The sequence below is a fragment of the Amblyomma mixtum genome, chromosome 3 (assembly GCF_055824585.1).
Source record: "Amblyomma mixtum isolate Tamu chromosome 3, ASM5582458v1, whole genome shotgun sequence".
Classification (NCBI taxonomy): domain Eukaryota; kingdom Metazoa; phylum Arthropoda; class Arachnida; order Ixodida; family Ixodidae; genus Amblyomma; species Amblyomma mixtum.
In genome coordinates, this window is record NC_143014.1 from 415592754 (window position 1) to 415614745 (window position 21992).

At 51.5% G+C, this 21992-nt stretch overlaps 1 protein-coding gene and 1 long non-coding RNA gene across 4 annotated transcripts in view; one reads left to right on the forward strand and one right to left on the reverse strand.

Moving 5' to 3' along the window:
* The window catches only part of LOC149357737 (uncharacterized), a 54850-nt gene extending 33416 nt beyond the window's left edge, over positions 1 to 21434 (reverse strand). The window contains exon 1 of the long non-coding RNA XR_016291874.1: positions 21360 to 21434. This is a non-coding gene — a long non-coding RNA (uncharacterized LOC149357737). The remainder of the gene's footprint in view (positions 1 to 21359) is intronic.
* Positions 200 to 18477, forward strand: LOC149357738 (uncharacterized). 3 transcript variants are annotated; one of them, XM_089584872.1, is made up of 5 exons: positions 200 to 415; positions 513 to 656; positions 740 to 863; positions 9570 to 9853; positions 17906 to 18477. In XM_089584872.1, exons 2-4 carry the CDS (start codon positions 567 to 569, stop codon positions 9839 to 9841), a joined length of 486 nt encoding a protein of 161 aa, XP_089440998.1. In that variant the 5' UTR covers positions 200 to 415; positions 513 to 566; the 3' UTR covers positions 9842 to 9853; positions 17906 to 18477. The 3 variants fall into 3 exon arrangements, with proteins under 3 accessions (XP_089440998.1, XP_089440999.1, XP_089440997.1); XM_089584873.1 differs by lacking the exon at positions 9570 to 9853 and having other exon boundaries at positions 213 to 415; positions 770 to 863; XM_089584871.1 differs by lacking the exon at positions 9570 to 9853 and having other exon boundaries at positions 219 to 415.
* Positions 21435 to 21992: the final 558 nt, after the last annotated feature.

The window sequence follows — 21992 nt, forward strand, 5'->3', positions numbered from 1 at the left end:
CATTTGCGAGCGAAGGGATTGCAGCGGGAGAGTAGTTAGCGCCACTGTGCGGCTAATTCCTAATATAGTGATCATCACTGCTGCTGCTGCCAAGCATGGAGGAAGGAAAACTCTCTTCTTTCCTTCCTCGATGGTGAACACCAAGAATCGGGCCCTAAGAAAGAGCTCTGCGCAGAGTAGCGAGTTTTGCGATTAATTTCGGCCGGAGCCACACCTTCGGCTATCATCATCATCATGTATCACAGGTCACAGGTAGCACAGGTCTGGGCGCGCGGCCGTTGCGCGCTCTGATGTTCTTTTGGAATTCTTTTGAGCCTTGGCTTGGCAGCGCACATTGAGTGCCACCTCTTATGCTTGGCTGAGGAGAACGAACAGAGGCTGACCTGGCAGCAAGGCGTTCCTATCAGCGTGTCAGGTAAACCTCCTTATAGCTACAATATATAGCGACCACAATGTGAGGGCGGCTGCTTAGAACTGTGCCATGATACCTTTTACTATGCCTTGTATTCTAGGTCCACTCAGGCATTTCGATTAGCCTTGTTCCGCTGCTACAGTGAGCTCCGGTTATGACTGCCATAAATCGAGAATGGAGACGAAGGGCAGAGCCCTTCAAGCGGGCGTCCAAGCCGTGCGGTCGGTCTCGTACCACGAGCCAGGTAAGTCGTGAACCCAACGGGCCTTAAGAGCATGAGATTCTGGCTGGACGGTTCTGAAAACTGTTGCCACCCATCTTTCTTAGCGTCTGGCGTCGGTCGTCGTCTCCGATCAGGTGGGCTCCAGCTGCGTCCCTTCAGCACTCGGTTTCACCGCAAGACATCGATCTACGCCGACTACATGCGCTGCGAGAACTGCATCCCTTAGAGGTAAGTTGGGTTTTTGTTAGTAATGGCACATCATTCGTTTGTACTCGTTTGTAATATTGAGTCTGTCTGGTGGTCGACAGTAGGTGCATGCAAGGAAAAGCGTAGCGCCGGACGACTGTTGCGTAAATCAGAGTAAAGAAAAAAAATTCTCTCGGCTTAACGGCACGTTTGTTCAGGCTCAAATTTCGCACATTGCTTGCATTTGGTGGTCAATTTTGTTTTGTGCTACATTTGGGCGGTGTCCTTGCCTGATTCGATGTGAATTATTTGGAAATCCCCACCGTCGCGAACCAAAAACCGAAAGTCTTCGCAGCAGTGGTATCCGTGGCGCCATCTCGCACCCACCGGAGAAGCGAGCCCTCTACCGGGGAGGGTGGGGGAGGGTAGCGCGGTTGCTTTGAAATAACTTTCTTGACTACCGTATCAATGTTGGACGCAGTAAACATTGTCTGCGCGAGGTTGCCGCAATTTCAAAGAGTTCGATTTTTGTCTATCGCAGAAAGCGTTCCAATCTTCATTCTCGTCGTCTGCTTTTGTTTTTCTGCCAACGACTGCGATATGACGATGTCGAACTTTAAATGCAATAAATGTTCATGGCATTTTCAGGTGAGACTAAGAGCAGCTGCTGCGCCACGCCGTCTGCGTTGCTAATGTGTTGTTCTGGGTTATTTGTAGAGGGTAAGGGTGCGGAGCAGCGGTGCTGCGCGAGCTGTCGCCAGACAGGACTGGGGTGACCCTGAACAGGCCCGTTTATGGGGCAGTGCTTGAGGCAGTGTTGAGCTCAGCATTCGATGTGGCCGCCGTTTGCTTCAATGCATTTCTCAAAGCGCTTGAAGCATCCGTTGAAAGCGTTCTCCCGCATGGTGTCGTCAGTTCGGGTGAACGCAGCCTCAATGCACACTTTCACCTCGTGAACAGTGCTGAGTGTCCCTGTGCTGTACACGATGGATTTTACAAAACCCCACACGAAAAAATCGCAGGGTGTCAGGTCAGGTGAGCGTGGACGCCAGGACATATTTGGGGATCCGCGACCCATCCATCATTCCGGAAAATTTGGATCCAGCCAGTCGCGAACCTTCGCCAGATAATGTGCTGGTGCGCCGTCATGTTGAAAAACCCAGATTTATTTCTGCATATGGTTCGCGTTGAGTTCCGCCAGGAACGCGAACCATTGGGTGGGGACGCAGCGTTATCTCTGCCGTAGAGACACTATAACGGCACTGCGTCAGGGATAGAGTAGTGGAGGCTGCTCCGGGAAGCACTGGAGGCAGAGCCGAGAAGAGAGGCAGGGCCTCTCCTCTCGAACCAGGCAGGGCCTCTCTTCTCGGCTCTGCCTCCAGTGCTTCTCGGACCAGTGCCTCTCTTCTCGGCACGCACGCACGCACAGGGAGGAGGAGGTGAAGCTACGAGCTCCACGGCTGGGGTCGGAGTGGCCGGCCGGCAATGCACGGAGCGCGGCCCGGCGGCGCGCGAACCCGTTGGAGGCGCAGGCTATGGCGCTCTGGACGAGATGACGGCGGCGCTGAACTTTGCGTGTAGATTGGCGCATCGACAAATGCAACAAGTGCCTGTAGAGCGTTGCCCACTGTAGCTGGTGAGCTCATTGGGAACGAAAGGTGTTCCAGCACCGCACACTCGCACAACGAGAGTCTCTGTGCAGTCACCGTGATGTTTGGCGATGGTGGCGATTCTTTCGGTTTCGCCGTCAAGTTTGGCCACCTCAGTTCCCCAGGTGTGTGCAGCCCGAAGTATTTAGCCTGGCTTCGCCAAGGGGACTCCCTCGGGGCAAAGCTGCGGTGTGCGACTACGCGCAGCAGCTGGACGCCGGTGCACGAGAGGGGCCTCGGTTGTGGACGGAGTCAGTTCTAGCCCAATGTTTTTCAAAGGGACAGCGACAGCACCCAAGGCGTCCTGCAGAGCTTTGCGTGCTTTCGAAGTGACGAAAAGCGCGACGTCATTAGCGTATATATGGCGACGCGCGCTTCAGGTGAGGCGGCCAGGCACACTGTGGCAGTCGAGCAAGGGCCATGCTGAAGAGATGAGGGCTGATTGCACTGCCCTGCGGTATACGACGCACTTCACGCCGTGCGGAGCTGAAGTGCTGCAAGGCGAAAGCGTTTCCTGGCGCAGTGTTTGTTTTTATTTATTTATTTTTATATTTTAGTTTTGTTTTTATTTCATTTTTATTTTTGTTTCTTTTCGTATTTTTATTTTCCATAATTTATTGCCTTTATTTTGTTCTGTGTTTTTGTTTATTTTCTTATTTTTAGTGTTTTTATTTTTCTTTTATTTTTACTCCTTCTTTTTGTGAAACCCATGCATTCACTAGATGCGCCTTTATTCATGCTCAAACCTTGAGCCTTCGTGGCGGAGTGGTAGTGTCTCCGCTTGAAATGCCAAAGGCCCTGGTTCGATTCCCAGCCTCGACGCAGTTTCTTTTTAGGTAGTGACGCCAAACACGGACAAATCTGCCGACACGGCTGCTAACGACAGTATAAAGGCTTTCGCCTTAGTTGGGCTTGTTTTGCATGTCGGGAAACACGGACAAATTTGCCGACATGGCTGCTAACGACAGTATGAAGCATTAATGCTTTCGCCTTAAAACACCTGACGTATGTCACACACACCGAGCGCGCACAGGGCTTCGATGATGACCTCGCTAGGTAGGCGTGAGGTGAGTTAGCCATGGTTATGGCTGGGTGATTGCTGAGCGGCGAGAGCCGCAGCGCAGAGTTCTCGTGCTGGTGAAGTGGGCGGCAGTGCGTCCATGGGGGCGGTTGGCGAGCGCCGCGATAACGACGTCGCGCTCACCCGGCGGGGGCTGCGCCGCACTGTGCGGCCCTCCACGGCATCTCTGCGTAGAAGAACTTCTTGTTGGGCAAGTTGGTGCATTGCTTTGAAGGAACCAAGTTGCGCTATAAAAAAGACAACCACAGGAAAAAGCCAAGGAGACCGACAGAGCGCTCTGTCGGTTCAAAGCATCTCTGTATGAGCGGGTGCCGCGCGTTGACTGAGGCACTGGGGCTTCTGTCAGGCTTTCGGAGTTGTGTGCAGCTTCGCGGGGCTCTATGGTGCCTTCTTGCGGTGGGTTGCTTGCGCCAGACTTCTGTTTTGAGCTTCGAGTGCAGCTCACTGCTGCCTGGACATGTACTTCCCGGAAGTTGCCAGGGTAACGCGATGCGACGCTCTTCTTGCCAGCGAGGGCGGCGAGGCTCGGTGCAGGCGTGTGCACCGCGGCAGTTTACGTAGCCAGCCTTCTCAGCTTCACATCGCGATGCATGGTGGTCATTTCCGCATCGCAGGCAGCGCGGTTTGGCTTTGTAGGCAGCGGTGGCGTGTCCAAATATGCCGCACTGAAGGCATTGACGAGGACGGGGAAGGCGAGCCCGTACTTGTCGTCGTAACTTGAACAAAGCCACTTCCTGCGGTGGCCTGGTGCCAGCGAATCGGAGTATGACATCGTTTCCTCTGCGGGAGCACCCGAGAACGGGAACCTTGCTCTCGATTCCGGCAATTGTGTCTTCTTCTGTGAAAGCGCGGTCAACACTGAATAGGCGGCCGGAGCATGCGTGTCCGCAAGCTTCTAGGGCACGCACCTTTACGTCACAAATAGTGTCGAATGCGAGAAGGTGCGGGGGTTCAGCTGTGGTATTATATTATCCGCAGCAATATATAACATTGCGCCGCTGGTGAACTCGTACAGCTTTGACAGCGGGTTCTTTGCTCAAGACTGCGGCAACAGCATCCCTCGAAATGGACAGGAGGTTGGCCTTGCTGCCCGCAGGGTAGCAGAGGATGGTTGCGATTCTCGATTTTGTTTTGACTTGCTGCGAGCGTGCAGAGAAGCGGGCGGCAGACGGGCCGAGGTCGCTCGTAGCAGACGACGCAGGAGCGGGCGGAGCCGATTGGGCCGCCGGGGACTTGCCGGGAGGAGGGGCTTGCTTTGCGCTTGCTCCGGTTGGGGCCGCCTTGTGAGAGGAAGGGGCGCGGCGGCGGGGTTTTGCGCTTGGCTTTTTCTTTGCATAATCACGCGTAGTGCGTGAATAATCAGCTTCTGTGAATGCATCGCTGATGAGCTGGGCAGGGCGATGTGCGTTTTGACTGACGGCAGACTCAGCGGTGTCGGGGGTTGTGGGGAGGTGGTCAAATTCATTCCCTGTGCTTGCGGCAGATTATTCCACAGTTCCAGTTTTGCTGGAGTGCTCGGGAGCGTGCCGCCGGCTGTTGTGGTCAGGGCTGGTTTGTGTAGCACTCTCCATGACAAGTTCAAGCGTGTCTGTGCTCAGTGGGAACGTTTCTTGAACTGCCTCATCAACGCAGGCATCTTGCTCGATGGCTTCGGCGCAGCATGTAGCAGGAAGGTTGGTTGTCTGGGCGTTTCCTGAAGCCAGAGTTGTGTGGTTGTCAGGGGTGCTACTGTCGTAGCGACGTAGGGTAGGCGGCTCTGGTGTAAGAGGCGCTGTGAAGACAGGTTCACTGCTGACAGTGCCAGGAGTGTCTGTTGTGAGGTCCAGGGGGTCCTTGGACTCGCAGGCTGACGATTCGTCGCTTGATACGTGTTCTGGCGTTACTCGCTTGAGGTTGTTCTCATCTTGCTCTTTTCCGTGCAGAACGGGCCTTTCGGTGGCAGTGATGAGGCGCCTGGCTTCTTCGTGGCTCTTAATGTTTGCGTTTGCTTCTAGCCTGCGCAGTGTGCGGGAACAACCTGCGCTGTTCGCGCGCTGATGTCCGCGGAGGCGCGAGCGCAGACAGTAGATGCGTCTAGCAGGTGGAGTGCGTCTTCCTCCATCGTCTCGTGGAGACGATTCTAAGAGAAAAAAAAAAGAAATCCTAGATTAGAACAACAAAAAGCCCCATGGCGGGAAGAATTTACGGGAACTGAGGATGGAGGCTCCAAAGATGCGACTTAGAGACGGACAAAACAAAATTGTTTGGAGATGAGGGAGAGGTGCAAAATTACGTGCTCCAGTTACGAAATCTAGAGCAGGAAATAGCGACCCGCGTGACGAAGTGGAGGAGGTGCTGACACCGCCTCCATCGCTGTGCGCGCGGAGACAGCGTCGCAGCTTCACTTCTTCGTGGCGGGCATCGCGTGCAGCGTTGCTCGCAGCATTCGCTGTTTCAAGCGCCTTCCCCCTGCTCTGCCGTGCCGAAAGAGCGGATGGAAAGTGAAGATGGCGACATCTAACGGTCAGCGCGAGAGGCTACCATTTACAAAGCGCAGAGTTGTCTAATTGCCGATTCGATCGGCGATCCGGAGGAGGTCTCGGATTCAGCGAAGGGGCGCGATAAAATCGCAGCTGAGGATCTGAATCCAAATCGCTCACTGTGGCACAGTCTTCGGTTTCACGGAGAAAGACAGCTTGCTCTGGATCGCCGATCGGAATGCGCCGCCGCTGGTTCGAATCCCGCTTGGGGCTGAAGCTTTAATCCTGGGCACCTCCTGGTGAGCTTGTTGGTATAATGCGGATTGCTTGTCTGTTTTCTCGTTTGTAGCCTTCGGGCGTTTTGTTTGCTTCAGGAAGATACGATTCGGATGGAAATTTTCGGATTATTTGCTCACATTTCGGCTTCTGCCGCGTCTTCATGTTCGGCGCCAGCTTCGCTGTTTACGTTAGTTGTTCATGTCGGTTTTCGGAAGATGTTCGCCTTAATTCTCCAACAAAGGAAGACAAAAGTGGTCCTTCCTTAATATTCCATACCACGTGAACATCAGCTGAATCGTTTGGATGTGGATCCTAGAGGCTTGGCAATCTGCTGCCGAGTCCGTGTTTGGCGCGTCCATTAAATGCACGCGATGGTGCTCTTGCCCGTTAAACGTGTTTCCGTTGCAATAATTTCATACACTATTGCTCCGCACCGTATCCATATGCCCTGAAGCTTCTCCGTCTGTAGCGACACGAGCAGAGTCTTCCAAGGTTTCGCTGCAGAGACCTTCGATACTCTTGGTTTCTCGACTGGCGCCGCATTCGCTGAACGGGTTTTGTTCTTTTTCTGCTGGCACGAAGCAACGTCCTCGCATAGGGCTTCCTCCCGCGAGAGATCCAGGTGAGGGAAAGCGTCGCTCTCCGGTGGGCAGCTCGCCGTTCACAGCAGTCGTGCCGAGCGTCCTCTGCAGAGCACATTTGCGGGGTCACGAATGAAGACAGCGATGCAGTTTGGTCCGCGCTCGGTCCTATTTAGTGCGAAAGCATTGTACGGCTCATCGGCAACGAAACCCAGCGCCGTCTGGAATAAGCGGCACCCCGAAACTCGGTAACGACATGAGTTAATTATATTGGGCATTGACGGAATGATAACGGTACTAAATAAAGGTGAGGGTCATTAGTTACATGACCGTGATAATGGCCTCGAGGGTAAAGGCTTTCAGTTTCAAGGCCTTGAGTTCAAAGCCCTTAATAGGGAAGGCCTTTAAGTGAAAGGCCTTTCACTTGGTATCGATGACATCATAGGTCTTTGATGTGAATACTCAATTTACAACCCATGTGACCAAAGGAAGCACGTGTGCAACACGTGACATATCATATCGCTATAGTGTAATATCGCGTGATGCGACAGGCCTCATGACATGATGGGAAAGGGAAACAGTAAATGGGAAAGGGCTGCAGCAGTTGGCACCCAAACGCGGAGTGGCCAACGAAAACGAGGGGACACAAATCCGCAAGAAAATGCAAAACAATTCGCAACAGAACTCTCTATGAGACGTTATTGCTTTCGCATTCACAGCAAGTAATATAGTCTTAAGTGCCCGCCGTAACTTTTTGTCCTCTTCACCCAAGCAGCGCAGGTAATGTGTCCAGTACTGGAAATGGATGGTTTCACTCTGGTCCTTCGTAGCGCCGGCCTTTGCCGATACGTTTCCAATATCGGGCCGATTACCTCTGCTGCTCGGGGCAGTCAATACAGGCACAACCGCTGTTGCAGCGAGCATGGGAGCGCGTGGCGCTGTGTAGAGGCAATGCGGTATTAACCCTGTGGCGACGACGGATTGGCATTCCGAAGCCTCAGAAATGATGCGGTGGCGATGGGTTCCGCTTTCACATGAGAGTTTGCACTGGGAAAGGGAAACCAAGAAAATACGAATAGCGCAGCTAAAACGAAATCGAATACGAAAGGAACTGTAAAAGAATCGAATACAAATCGAATATACGTGTTATTATTCGCTACTTGTGCTAATATTAGTGCAAAACGAACAGCCGCTTGCAACAGCGAAGGTCTCTCTGTGGTCGTAGCTGTCGAAAGGCTGAGCGCTATCTCCGATAGGGTACACACAGCAGGAAATGCTTATTCACTCTATGACCGTCACGTTATACGAAGAGGAAAATTACCCTTTTCTACTGAAGACGACAATGAACAATTTGCCGTAAATGTGAGTTGGTGTGAGTGACCAGAGTTTGAACCATTGCCTCTGATATTGGGCTCTGAGGCAAGGCTTACGAAAGCTGGCTCAGCCCTGTCGCGTCGTACACGAATGGCGCTGTATACCGGCGGGGAAAGCGTCCTCCCCGCTGGGAGACCCGCACAGCGAGGCCGAGCTACGTGCGACGTCCGAGTGTGCTCAGCGCGTTTTCGAATCCATTGGCGAAAGACACTACTGCGCGCCGTATTCGAATTTCGTGCCAATTAATTCAAAACTATCCAGGAACTCGAGGAGGTATTAGATTTGTTTCGAATAATATTGAGCTTGTACTACTTCAGTTGTTCACTGTATCCAACAGAGCGCTTTTAGCTCTTCGAAAATTGCTTGTATTCCCGCAGCCCTAAAAGCAAACAAAAACAAGAAAATGGGACTACTTGACGGGCGGCAGGAATGGCGTTTCCAGGCATTTAGGGCCCCTTAGTGAGTACAGTGCCAGCGGGCCTCTCGTGTCCCTGACTTATCCGAGTGTCGCTTCCGCGCTGTGTATACGGTGTGGGTGCTTGTATCACATGTGTTTTGCCCGTCTTTCACTGTCCGTTCAGAGGGCCCTGTTACGACCCATCTTGAGACCCGAGATGAAACAAAGGGAGATTCAACGTAGCGACAATTTTGACGGGTCGTTTGACTTCAACTTGACCCCACGATGACCTCACAGAAAAGGGTGACTTTCTGGGAAGTGGCCAATGAGGCTCTTCCCGCACTCGGCTCGGCGAAAACGACCTCCCCTTCGAGAAGCAACCGACGACAGGAGAAGAAAGGGTGTCCCTCGTCTTGAAAAAAAAACCCGGAACGAATCAGAGGAAGCCTGCGCAGCTGCGGCTGTGACGTCAACACGACACAATGCTATAGGAATGCGGACTGCGGACTTAGGAATGCGGACTCGCCAGTTCCCACGTGCGGGCTCTAAGCAGGTGTCTTAGTTGGCAGTGACGTGTGGTGCCGATCTTTTGTTGATCGATGAGTTACTGCCTAGTGAGGAGGCTCAACAGATCTTCGATGGCGGTGCTGGTGCCGATCTTTTGTGTCGCGATGGAATGTCGCCTGGTGCAGGGGCGGAGTCTTGGGCTATATAACCTGCGACCAAAGTGGGCACGAACGCTCTGGACCTTCGGTAATAGGTCCATCCAGTGGCTCTGAGCCTTGGTTAACAGGCTCATCCAGACGCTCGACGCTATGAACTCTTAAATTTTGATTCCTTGCTCTTCTTTTTGTAAATTTATGTAAATAAGTGTCTCAGTTTCTTGTCATTAAATCTGCTTGTTTTTGTAATCTCCAACCATCTGAAGATTCAGACGTTCCTCATCCCAGCCACGCTACCTCGAGCCGCAACAACTGGCGGCAGCGGTGGGATCTGCTACCTTGCGTCGCAACAACTGGTGAACAGCGGTGGGATCCGAAGCCTTATGATCCGAAGCCTTATGATCCGAAGCCTTATGATCCGAAGCCTTGGGATTCGAGGCCTGGAAGTCCCGACATCTGTGGAACAACGACTGGTGATCTGAAGCAACAAGCGGCAACAACGGTCGGCCAGCGAGAGTGCAGCTATCTCGGGTCATGATCACGTGTGTGGGTGAGTGCTTGGCTTTTCCTCTGATGTGGACCAGCTTCTAAAAAGAGGGTTAAATTTTAGAACTGGTAGAAACCTGTGCTTAAATCCTAGAGGTTTGGTATTTTTTGCATAGTGGTTTTGGAAATAGCCCAGACTCCGAGCTATCATGGACCTGCAGAGGCTGCAGAAGCCGGACCTGTTGCAGTTGTGTGAGGAATTGGGGATTGAGACAAGGGGTTTGGCACGAAAACCCGTGATAATTCAGGCCATTACTGATTTGGGGGCAGATGATGAGGAGCTCATTGAAGCATGGAACCTCATCGAGCAAAAAAGGAAAGAGCGAGAAGAAGAGCAGCTCAGACAGCAGAAAGAGCGGGAAGAAGGGGATAAGAGGCGTGAGCGCGAAAGTGAGATTGAGGCAAAAAGAATGGAGCGGCAGATTGAGCTCCATAAGTTAGAAATGGAGTTGAGTAAGAGGTCGGGCAATTGTCCCCAGCAAGCGATACCTCTTCTCAGCAAGGAGACAGGGTTCAAGATGTCTAAGCATATGCAGCCATATGTGGTATCAAGGGATATCGGTCTGTATCTTGCAAATTTTGAACGAACCTGCGAGAACCTCGCCTACAGTCAAGAAACTTGGTCTCAAAGGTTACTGACGGTTCTGCCCTGCGAAGCAGCGGAGGTTGTCGCGCGGCTCAGCAAGGAGGACGCGGACAACTACGAGAAGGTCAAGGCTTGCCTTCTACGAAAGTATAGACTTAGCGCCGAGGCGTTCAGACAAAGATTTCGGGGAGCTAAGAAGTCGAGGGACGAGAGCTATCCCGATTTCTTATACAATTTGAAAGTGAACTTGGTTGAGTGGCTAAAGAGTACGGAGTCATATAGTGACCGGGACGCTGTAGTTGAGAGAATTTTGTTGGAACAGTTTTACAACTGCCTCCCTGAAGAGGAGAGAAATTGGCTAAGGGACCGGGACAACGTAGCGTCGGCGACGAAAGCTGCCGAACTCGTTGAGGAGTACGCTTCGCGCCGGCAGTTTAGCAACACAACTAGAGTTGATAGGCCCCGTAATTTCGGAAGGAGTGCGAATTATCGTCCCGAGAGGCACTTTGCGAGCTCTACAGTCGAGAAGAAAGAAAGGAAGGTTCCTTACGAGAAATCTCAAAAACAGGACGACAGTGAGAAGGGTGCAAAAGTGGCCAATGCACAGAGGGACAAAGCCGCGTTTGAGGCTAGGAGGCCGTTCACTTGTTACAGATGCAAGGAGCCGGGTCACATAGCAATGAACTGCCGAAAAGAAAAGGTGGCGTTCTCATATGTCAGTGACTGCGATGAAAACATGAAGCTGCTGAAACCTTGCATGCATGACCTGGTAGTGAACGGGAAGCCATGCAAGGAAGATGAGATGGGAGAAACGCTTACTGTTAGCCCTGAGAGAGATGGCGCGTTGTCAGATAAGGCAGAGGTCCCGCGCCAGAAAGAATGCAGTGAGGTTCGGTGTGAAAGAAATGACAGAGCCACAGAGGGGACACCGATGGTGCAGCTGGCGAGCACTAGCAGTCAAGAAGTTGAGGCGCCGGTACTAAGCGGCACAAAGAGTGAACGGGAATTGCCTGACGGCAACAGTGAAGCGCCAGGCAGGAGCGCAACGCTCGCCGGAAAGTGCCGTACAGACGAGATTGTTTCTGTTGCCCGGAATGAGGAGGATGCTGCTCCGATAGTAAAACAACAGGAAAATGAGCTTTGCAGCTCAGACGAAACCACCGGAGTAGACGATTCGTCAGTTAATCCGCCGCCTAGCACTCAGAGTAAAGCACGAGTAGCGTCGCTACCCAAGAAACATCGCGAACGCGACAAGCAATTGAGAAAGGCTAGGGCAAAGATTAATGCTGATGCGAGGGCCGGCAAATTAACACGGGACAGCACAGCGAGAACTGTTGAGGGAAAGGGAAAACCCACAGTGTCATTTTCCCGAAGGCGGATGGGCACGATGAAAGCCCAGGTGACTGCCCTTGCGGGCCGAAAGAGCGACAGACGGCGTGGTCATTGGACACGAGACGCATGCTTTGCGTTACGAAGAATAGGGCTCGACAGCCACAAAAAGGGTCGCCACAGAGAGCGCGTGAGTCGGAGGGGGTCGCTGCAGGCAGGGACAAAGAAATGGTGGAGGCACCCTTTCCACAGTAGGTCGAGCAGAGGCGGAACCAATCAAGCACGCAGTTTTCTTGAAGCACCTGCTTGTGGACCGGCCATCCAACCACGACCGCGCAGGGCGCGGCTAAAGAATTTGGCCGGCGTAATAGAAGACCACGTTGCGAGCGGCAGAGGGCTTCTGGCATACTTCTGGCATGCTTCTGCAAGTCGTCTCTTCGTGCAGCAGCGATGACTGCTACTCGCCGAGACTCGTCTGGCGGGGGAGGTAGCTGTTACGACCCATCTTGAGACCCGAGATGAAACAAAGGGAGATTCAACGTAGCGACAATTTTGACGGGTCGTTTGACTTCAACTTGACCCCACGATGACCTCACAGAAAAGGGTGACTTTCTGGGAAGTGGCCAATGAGGCTCTTCCCGCACTCGGCTCGGCGAAAACGACCTCCCCTTCGAGAAGCAACCGACGACAGGAGAAGAAAGGGTGTCCCTCGTCTTGAAAAAAAACCCGGAACGAATCAGAGGAAGCCTGCGCAGCTGCGGCTGTGACGTCAACACGACACAATGCTATAGGAATGCGGACTGCGGACTTAGGAATGCGGACTCGCCAGTTCCCACGTGCGGGCTCTAAGCAGGTGTCTTAGTTGGCAGTGACGTGTGGTGCCGATCTTTTGTTGATCGATGAGTTACTGCCTAGTGAGGAGGCTCAACAGATCTTCGATGGCGGTGCTGGTGCCGATCTTTTGTGTCGCGATGGAATGTCGCCTGGTGCAGGGGCGGAGTCTTGGGCTATATAACCTGCGACCAAAGTGGGCACGAACGCTCTGGACCTTCGGTAATAGGTCCATCCAGTGGCTCTGAGCCTTGGTTAACAGGCTCATCCAGACGCTCGACGCTATGAACTCTTAAATTTTGATTCCTTGCTCTTCTTTTTGTAAATTTATGTAAATAAGTGTCTCAGTTTCTTGTCATTAAATCTGCTTGTTTTTGTAATCTCCAACTGCGAAGATTCAGACGTTCCTCATCCCAGCCACGCTACCTCGAGCCGCAACAGCCCGCTGTTCTCTTTTGTGCATACTGTGCACTGTAACCCGGTGCGGTAGATGTGTCATTACTTTTGGCAGAAATAAAGCACATTATGTTGATCTGCTGCAGTCACTGCAGACACCAGCTCGCAGTTTCAACAAGATTGGTAATCAGTGCATGCGTGTCAATTATTTTTTTGTGTGTGTGTTAGCGTTTAAAAAAAATAAATAGCTCCCCAGAACGCTCACCAACAACGATGCGTAATTGCATTGCCATTCCTACCGAGTGTTTCGGAATGCAAGCCAGCCAGGCCGACTCCCGTAGAACGTGGGGATGCAAGTGCGTGGACTGTTACTGTGTTGCAAGTTAATTGGTCCTGGTTTTCACAGCGATAAGCAGCACTTTCGAACGCGCCTATCGTCATTGTCATCAGCTGCGAGGTGCAACCAGCAGTGAATGCAGCAGGCAGGCCAGCGGCAGCGACAGAGCCTGTGTGCTTCAATATCGTATAAGAAAGAATGGAAGGTGCATTTTTTTTTCTGCAAAGGCGAAAGTGCTGGTGTTCAGTCGTAGTCTACATAGCCCCGTAACTACTCGATTCCCTGATTCGTGCGGTCTCGTCTTTTTTGGAGGCACAGGTTGCATGGTGGTGGCCGGCATTTGAGTTGTGCTATGTTCCTTTTCGAAAACGAACAGGAGTTTCAATGCGCGATTAACACTGAGGGGAGCAGGTTGGAGGTTCTCAGCGCTCTGATGGTTTGGTGGAGCACTGGTTTAATTATATTCAATGGGAAGCGTAGCCTGCTGCAGTAAGGCGGGGTGCTTGAAAGGAAAAATATTCATGCCATACAATACAGCGCTAGTGTCAACGTTGCACATTCGGACACGTGATCCCACTTGGCTGAAGGCATATGTTCAGTGCCGGCTAGGTAAAATTGGAAATAAATCCGGAGCCCTCCACTACGGCACCCCTCTCTCTTTCTTCTTTCACTCCCGCCTTCCGTCCTTCACTTAAGGCGCTGTTCGGATGCCCACCGAGATGAGGCCTTACTGTGCGATTTCCTTTCCTCAAAAACCAATTTCCAGTTTTCGTATATGGGCTGTCCTTTGATTTTTATGGCGATAGTATTTTAACGCCGATCTGTGTTCACCAAAGGCACCTTTTGGCGGGCGTCGATGCATATTCGACGTAAAGACTCGCGTCGGCGCTACGTCATCAATATATATGGCATGCACTGCGCGTACGTTCCTGCAGGCTGGAAAACCTGGCGGACATGCGATGCGGAGCAAGATAGCGTCGTTCTCGGTCGAGTCCTTCTTTTCCGCCGCGGTGGCTCAGTAGATATGGTGCTCGGCTGCTGACCCGAAAGACGCGGGTTCGATCCCGGCCGCGGCGGCTAGAATTTCTTTGGAGGAGAAATTCTAGAGGCCCGTGTACTGTGCGATGTCAGTGCACGTTAAAGAACCCCAGGTGGTCGAAATTTCCGGAGCCCTCCACTACGGCGTCTCTCATAGCCTTAGTCGCTTTGGGACGTTAAACCCCATAAACCAAACCAAACCAAACCGAGTCCTTCTTCGCGATTCTCTCCTGCCTGCCTGTTTCTGAAACGGTTTGACTAAGTGCTTAAAGGGGTGGAGACACCAAATTTTGAAGCTATAAAAAGCCTGCTATGGGATTCCTATGTATGCAAGGGCACTCACATCCAGGTGTTGGACGCAACAAACGTTTCAAAAATATTTTAATTCGGTTCCAAAGATTACCTAAATGCTCACTCTCACGATCTAGACCCCATCGCTAGCGCCATCAACGCTGATGTCACAAGGGGGTAAACAAATTAAAGTTTTAGTGACGTCATACCAAAATACAGTGACGTATGATGAGCGGGGCACAGCCGCGTGAGCGCAGTCGACGCACCAGCGAGCCGCATTTGCTGCTAACCGCCACTCGCTCGGTTTGCGGCGCGCCGTTGCGAACAGCGTCGCAGCGTCCGATTGCAGCTCGTCGCCTGCGTCCGGCCTGCTAGATGTCAACGGCGAGCCGCTCGCGACAAACGCAACGACGGGAAGCGGCAACCAATGCGAGCCCGGAGAGCGGCAGCGTCATGATGAAATAGGGCGCACTCCTTGGAGCCGGGCGGCCTGCGCCAGTCTTCGTGCCGACCACCGGCATCCGAAGAACTCGACAGTATTGTTTGTTCACGTTCATAGCAAACCCTGGGATATATGAATATCAAAAATGCATCGTTTCTGACGATCGTTGGCAAATACCGAGTTCCTGATAGAAGTGATGACTGCGATGCAAGCAAATTTCATCCCATATCGGTTTTGTGCTGCTGCTACCTGGTGCGGTTCGCCTGCCGTCTGCTAGCTCTGTTGCTGAAGACGTCGTGGAAATCGAACATATCTTTTATTGTGGGACGAGTTCACAGTAAAGGGGTGCCGAGCGGCGCACGTTTCTGAGCGCTGGCCAGTCCCGAAGCGCCCTCAGCTGCGGAGTTGGTCGTGAAACCAGCTCAGGCCTAGCGACGACTAGGGCAGTCTGGGACCAGCGCGCAGGTCGTCGCCCGGCGTTGCCGCAGGCAGTGTCGTTGCCGAAAGATCCACTTTCAGTACAGTCATGCTGTCGTATCTCGAATCTAGGAAGCATCCTTACTTGTAGCATGGCTGTTTTGTGCGGACGTGAAGTACGCCGTGCCTGCCAGTCGGTCGGCCAGCCTGGATACCGTCTGCCGACGTCATAAAAGCGAGCTAAGGAGTGTTCTTGACGTAAATAATAAACCATGGTACAAGAAATGTGAAAAAAGTGTCATTTTTGAGGATCGCTGACCAATACTGAGCTGCTGGTAGAGGTAACAACGGTGATATGAGCAATTTTCTTGCCAGAACCGCCTCGCAGCTGCCGCTGGCCCGACGTTGGGGTCCGGCTCGCCTGGCGCCCGCTAGCTCCGCTGCCGAAAGCGTCGAGGAGATTGACCATACTATTATTTTATTGTGAGATGATGCTGTTGACACTAAAGCTATTTGTGAAAAGTATTCCTTTTATTATAGCGCAGGCGACTACCGAAGCGCCGGCCGCTTGCGAAACAGGCTATAGGCCTAGCGACGACCACGGCAGCCAGCCAGGCAGCAGCAGAGCTCGTCGCCCGGAGCGCCCGCGAGCGGTGCCGTTGCCGAAAGCTCCCAACATAAGCAGGCATGCTTTGTCGCTGCTCGAGTATAGCTGGCAGTTCTGATAACAAAGCGATTTTGTCTTTTCTTGTGATATTTGTACACCAACCCAAGCAGCGCTCAGGTACTGCTGCACGGCGGCGAAGTGTGACACCGGTTGTGGGCGCAGCGCAGTGATGCTTACTGGCATTTTCCAAAGTGCTTCGCATCCTCACGCGAACCCGCGAAGGCGATATTAGCGTGCGATAAAAAAAAAAGTTGATGTCCTCACTCATTGGATTCAGATCCGTCAGAATCCGAGCTGCTGGTACTAGACATGCTGTTGTTTTTTTTCATGCGCTGGTCAGCACGTGTGTGAGAAAGCAGACGATGCAGCAGTAGGTGCGTCACAACTTTTGTGGACCCACGTGACCAAGCGAAGTAGTTGATCTTCCCCCTCTGTGACGTCACTGTCCAACTCGGCGTTCCGAAACCGAAACCGAAAATCGTTCACCTAAAAATGCGATAATAAATTATTCACTGTGAATATATGAATCTCTGAGTGTGTATCATGCTTCCTGGAGCCATAAGAAACGTTTGAAACTAAGAACGCCCGAACCACAAATTTGGTGTCTCCACCCCTTTAAGCAGTGCTTTCGCTATCCACTCATTTTGTTCCCTGCTCTCTGACTCAGAGAAAAAGCATTGCCTAAAAAATTGAAAAGCACCTGACCAAACGTGCACCGCTGCACCTCCTAATGAGATTGAACGAACGTACTTCCTGGAGGATATTTTTGGCCGAGAAAAGAAAATGCCTCTTTCGTATGCCAGCCAGCAAATCTTGAGAGTAAAACCACTTTTGGAGAGCCCACTGGCCAATAAAGTGCAGGAAGTGCGCTTGGGTGGGACGCCGACACTAGCCCTCGAAGAGTAATGCTCAGCGAAGAGTAATGCTCAGAGTGTTACGAAGCATCCATAGTTCGGTGACATCGAGTGAGAGAACCAGACGCGTCATTGCAAACTCGTGTATTGAAAACAGTAGTATAATCGTTATAAGGCCAAGATACGACCACGCAGAACCACTGCGATGCCACCGTTCTAGCCCTCACGGAATGACGGTCTCTCTGTCTGTGGCCGTTATTTTTGCTAGTGCTTCCAAAAAAGCCACCCTTCGTACTTACTGTCACCCGACACTCCATACTTTTTAGCGTTTTTTAATTTTAAATACCCGCAGCGACACTATAATGTCGTAGCGTGCGGCACAAAGCTTCACGAAACAACTCCACAGTTTTGCGGCAGATCTTCTGGTATAACACGTTCCGGTCGCTATAATGGTGCGCCGAAAAAGTGAATGTTCAAACGAGTCTGTGCTGCAGTGGCTTGGTGGAAGCATCGGTTTCGAATCGTTTCCACAAGAAACGCAGTGCGTTTGATCTAAGTAACTTCAAGCACTAATTCTTATCTGATTCTGATAAATACTAAAGAACATTTTTAGGCGTTGATATAAAGGGTGCCAGAGAAGTCCTCTTTTCATATTAGCAGTACGGAGAAATCTGTAAAACTTGCCATAACAAACAGAGCAGGAGTAGATTGCATGGCCTCAATTGCGTCAATGTGCACATGGTCAAATCGAAATCTAGATCTGAAACGACCAGCTCCCATAGAGCGATAACTTTACCACCCCTGGACAAACTCTCCAAGGTACGCGCAATTTTTATTGAGCAACCTGTACTTTCTCGCCCTGTTCCAGCACCGGATCTCGAAGGCTGTGTTCCAGAGGAATGGGCCATCGTGAAGGGGAACTTGGGCGACCATGCTGGGCCCGACTGGACCACCTGGAGGCAGCGAGGGGCCCCTTCTGGGGACGAATCATCGACTACTGTGCCCCATGCCTGGCTTCGGAATCCAGTGCATGCCACGTTGCCCTGCAGCTGTCTCTGTGGAAGGAATTCCCCTTCGGTGGGCATCTTGGACGGCAGCTGTTTCCGGGATCAACCGGGCTGCTCAGCCTGTTCCGCATGAAGGCGACGGCGCTCGTCTGTTCGAGTTAAGCCGATCTCGAATGGACCAAGGCGCAACACTGGCTTCTGCGCACACATCGCTGCGTTATCTCACTTGAAGCACAGCCTGTTATTATCGGGATGTACCCCGACATCTTTTCCCGGATCCTCTATTCGTATAATCACGTTCTACGCACAGGCTTCCTTGAAAGCTTACGCCTGTCCATCCCCGAACTGAAACATTTGGAAAAACTCCAATGCACCTCAAATGAATTTTGCCCTCAAGACGAACGAATATTAAAACAGACGATGATAAGCGTAAGGGCGTTGTCTACTTCATTTCGGGATGTACACTTTTTCAGAATAGGCAAATGCCTTCGGCTTTTGTAAAAGCCACATGAAAAGAGAAATAAATGCAGTGGAGGCAGGTCGCATTCAAGCGCACTGGTGGCCAATTATGACTACAGACAGCAGAAAATATCCTCATACACACTACAATAATCTAGAGAAATTGCGAAGAAACTGCTTGCAAAACACGTTAGGTTCGAACAAAATACAGTTTAAGCATCACGCTGGTGGGGCGATGATAACGAACAGCAAAAGGATGCGCATACACGCTGCAAACTTGGAGCTAAAAATCTTCGCTTCGGGATCATCGAAATTATTTTGCTTTGCTATGTGGGGTTTATTGACCCAGTTATATATACACGTTGGCTTTGAGACGACAGGTGAATTTCAGCTGCCGGAATTTCCGTAATATGCACTAACGTCGCACAGTGCACCCGAACCAAACCATTTTTTTTCTTGTATTTTCTGAATGCGGCCGCCGTGGTCAGCATTACAGTCGTGGGCTCGGAGGCCGAACAAGGAGTAGTAAGCTCTGCGGAGAGTAGCTAAAAATTTCAGCCATTCTATACGCAGAAATTCTGAAGAGCATTTTTTTTAATGGGAAGTTGTTCGCGCACCTCCATTGCATTTTTCCCTGCCGAACTGCTCACTGCGCTTTTCTAACTTCTTCGCACGACCACTTCACTGACTAACCTGGATACATCCACCCTCTGCACGCTTGTAGTTTTCTGCTATTTATGGTCAAAAGCGCACCCTATTGGTTTTCTGCGCAAGACATAACTACCCGGTGCGAGTGCGGGACAAATTTTTATTAAAGGGACAGTGAGGAGAGCTCTCTTAATATTTTTTTTATAGCAAAATCCGATAGTTCGGCATTTCATGGCTTTGTTGCCTCTTGGCCGGAAGCAAAAGATGCATTTATTTCTAAGAAATTTGGTTTCGAAGTTGAAAAGTTTTTCCCGCCTCTCTGATTCAAACTTGGGATTCTCCTATGACGACACAGGACTAAGTGACGTGAAACATGACGTGCACATGACGTAACGCAGACTCCGTGATTTCTGACGACCAGCAGAGCGGCCTAGCAGCAGCCGAAAAAAAGCTACCGCCGGCCGCACGTTGCAGGCATCTATTGGCTATTGCGGCCGTCGCTTCGTTTACGTTTGCAACGGCGTTTTGCCAGCGTTACGATGGATCCCGTTCTCGAAGTCGTCAACGAAGTTCTCGCATACCGCATACCCTTTAGCATACCTTGTTGCCGTTAGCGGAATACCGGGAGCCCCTCTAGCGTCGGTGAGCAGGCGCTGGTTGGTCCCGATGCTGCAGGCGCGCGCGTAGCTGCCGGCTACTTGGCGCCATCTGACGTCGTCAAGGAGATTTGCGCATGCATTTGGCTGCGCCTCAGTGATTCGTGGCTCTCGTGTCCCAGTGTTACTGGAAGCATTGGTTCTAGCAACACTGTTTTGTCCTATGAAGTCATCACGCTTGTACTTGCGAGTTTGGCCTGTGGCGGCGATACCTGTATTTTGGTTCTTGCTCTTTTCTACGTTACAAGAGCTTTGTCGTCAGTATGAGTGGCGTTTTTGTAATCAGGAGCTGGTATTCTGTCGATACAAGCCAACTTCAATTTCTCCTCAGTGTCCCTTTAAAGAGAAGATTTGCCCCTTGTCACTTAGGAGCTGGTTTCTGGCTCAGCTTTCCACGCTGAGTCGAGGGCATCTCCTTTGAGACCGAGACCACCGCTCCCATACGCTCTAAGGGTGTCTGAGAACGTACGCAAAAGTGCGCGAAAAGGTGACACCAATCAACCTAGGGAACCCCAATGTAGCGCACCGCCGTACAGGGTGGACATCGGCTTCGCGGCCGCCATCTTGGGGCAAGCGTGGCCGGTATTCTAGAGCAGCGTACGGTAGCAGGCCCAAGATGTTTTGAAGCGAAAGCTTCACTACGGTACCTAGAGAAGCCTTCGCCGTGCGACAAGTTTTCACCTTCAAATGACTTTGAGCTTCGCAAGCAAACGAAAGGCGCATAACTGGCCCCATGGGACAGTGGACACCTTATAGTCGCGCTTTAATCTACGAAACCAATGGAGCGGGAGCTTGGAAAGCAAATGAAAGGCGCATAGCTGCCCTCTTGAAACACTGGACACCTCAGTCGTGTTTTAATTAAGCTACGTGGCGTTAGTGACAAATGTGCGTTGCATGCGTTGGCATTGACAACGTTGTGCCAGAAACTCGGTACTGAAGCCATAGGCTCTCGGCATCCATTGCGTTCATTGGCGTTGGCGTTGAAAATGTTTTGCACTGCGATGATTTTAACTAATGAAAGTCGGCATAACTGGCTCCCTGGGTCAGTGGACGCCTAAATCGCGTACGTGGGGTGATGAGAGAGAGAGATGTGGGCTGCATGCGTTAGCGCTGACAACGTTGTGGCAGACAAGCGGCACTTCTGCAATAGGCCGCAGCGTTCATCGGATGAGCAAACTCTCGTGATCAACCATTGAGTGCCACCTGCCATGGTGCCAGGATCGGTGCGCTGCCTATACAGTGTCCGGAACGCACTCAACCTTACAGACGCCAAGCCGCATATAGTTGCCCGATATGCCATATCTTTCGCTCTCTAACCAGGTTCAGCAGCAGTTGAACAGCAGCTATTTTTTTTTCACACATACTCGCAATTCTGAGCACTTTTTGCTCACAGATATGAAGGAGAGAACCATTAGCGTATATAAGCCATCCCGGAAAATTGTTCCCGCGAATAATTTGAGGAAAACTAGCTCTAAGGAACGATCATCTGTGCTTCGAGTAATTTAGCAGTCGCTTAAAGACGACTGGCTAAATTACAGGAGGGCTGACTTACCGGATGAATTTTCGCAACCAGAAATCCTTGTTCACAGACCGCTTCTCACGGACAGGGTTAGAAGTTAACACGAGGTCGAGTATGTTGGAGGAATGATTGCTTTGTCTTGTCGGGTTTGATACGAGCTGGGACAGACCAAAGGTTAGACACGTGTTGACAAAATCGCTTTCGATGTTATCTTTACATGTAGTGGTGGAAAGGTCGGACCAGTTTATTGCGGGAAAGTTAAAGTCGCCGAAAAGAGCAATGGGAGTATGTTGGTGAGCCGCGGTTATCGCGCGAAGTGTTATCAACGCTTACTGACGCACGGCTGCCCTATATAATTGCGCACGTGAGCTTGGACCCTCTTGCGGTGCGGACGCGCGTGTCTTGCGAGCAGATTTTGCGTGACAGGCGTAAATGCAGACCTGCGCATTGAAATAACGGGTACCTGAGGCACGAATCAAACTGGAACCATCTTCCGGCGGCAGTTGCTGAGAGTGAAATGCGCTCGACTGAGGGCGTACTGGCCGGAAAAAACGGTGAAATAAATTCAGGGGGTGCTTTGTTGACCTAAAGTGCTGTGAGGCGAAAGCCTTGAGCGCAGTGTAGCTGCTTGTGTCACTGATGTGTGGTTAAGATGTTAAGCTTCGC

What these genes read in the sequence shown, in the direction of transcription:
- LOC149357738 (XM_089584872.1), top strand. Translation starts at nt 567, where the DNA reads ATGACTGCCATAAATCGAGAATGGAGACGAAGGGCAGAGCCCTTCAAG. An exon ending in GGTCTCGTACCACGAGCCAG is followed by an intron (nt 657 to 739) that starts GTAAGTCGTGAA and finishes CATCTTTCTTAG; the next exon opens with CGTCTGGCGTCGGTCGTCGT. An exon ending in GAGAACTGCATCCCTTAGAG is followed by an intron (nt 864 to 9,569) that starts GTAAGTTGGGTT and finishes AACCATCTGAAG; the next exon opens with ATTCAGACGTTCCTCATCCC.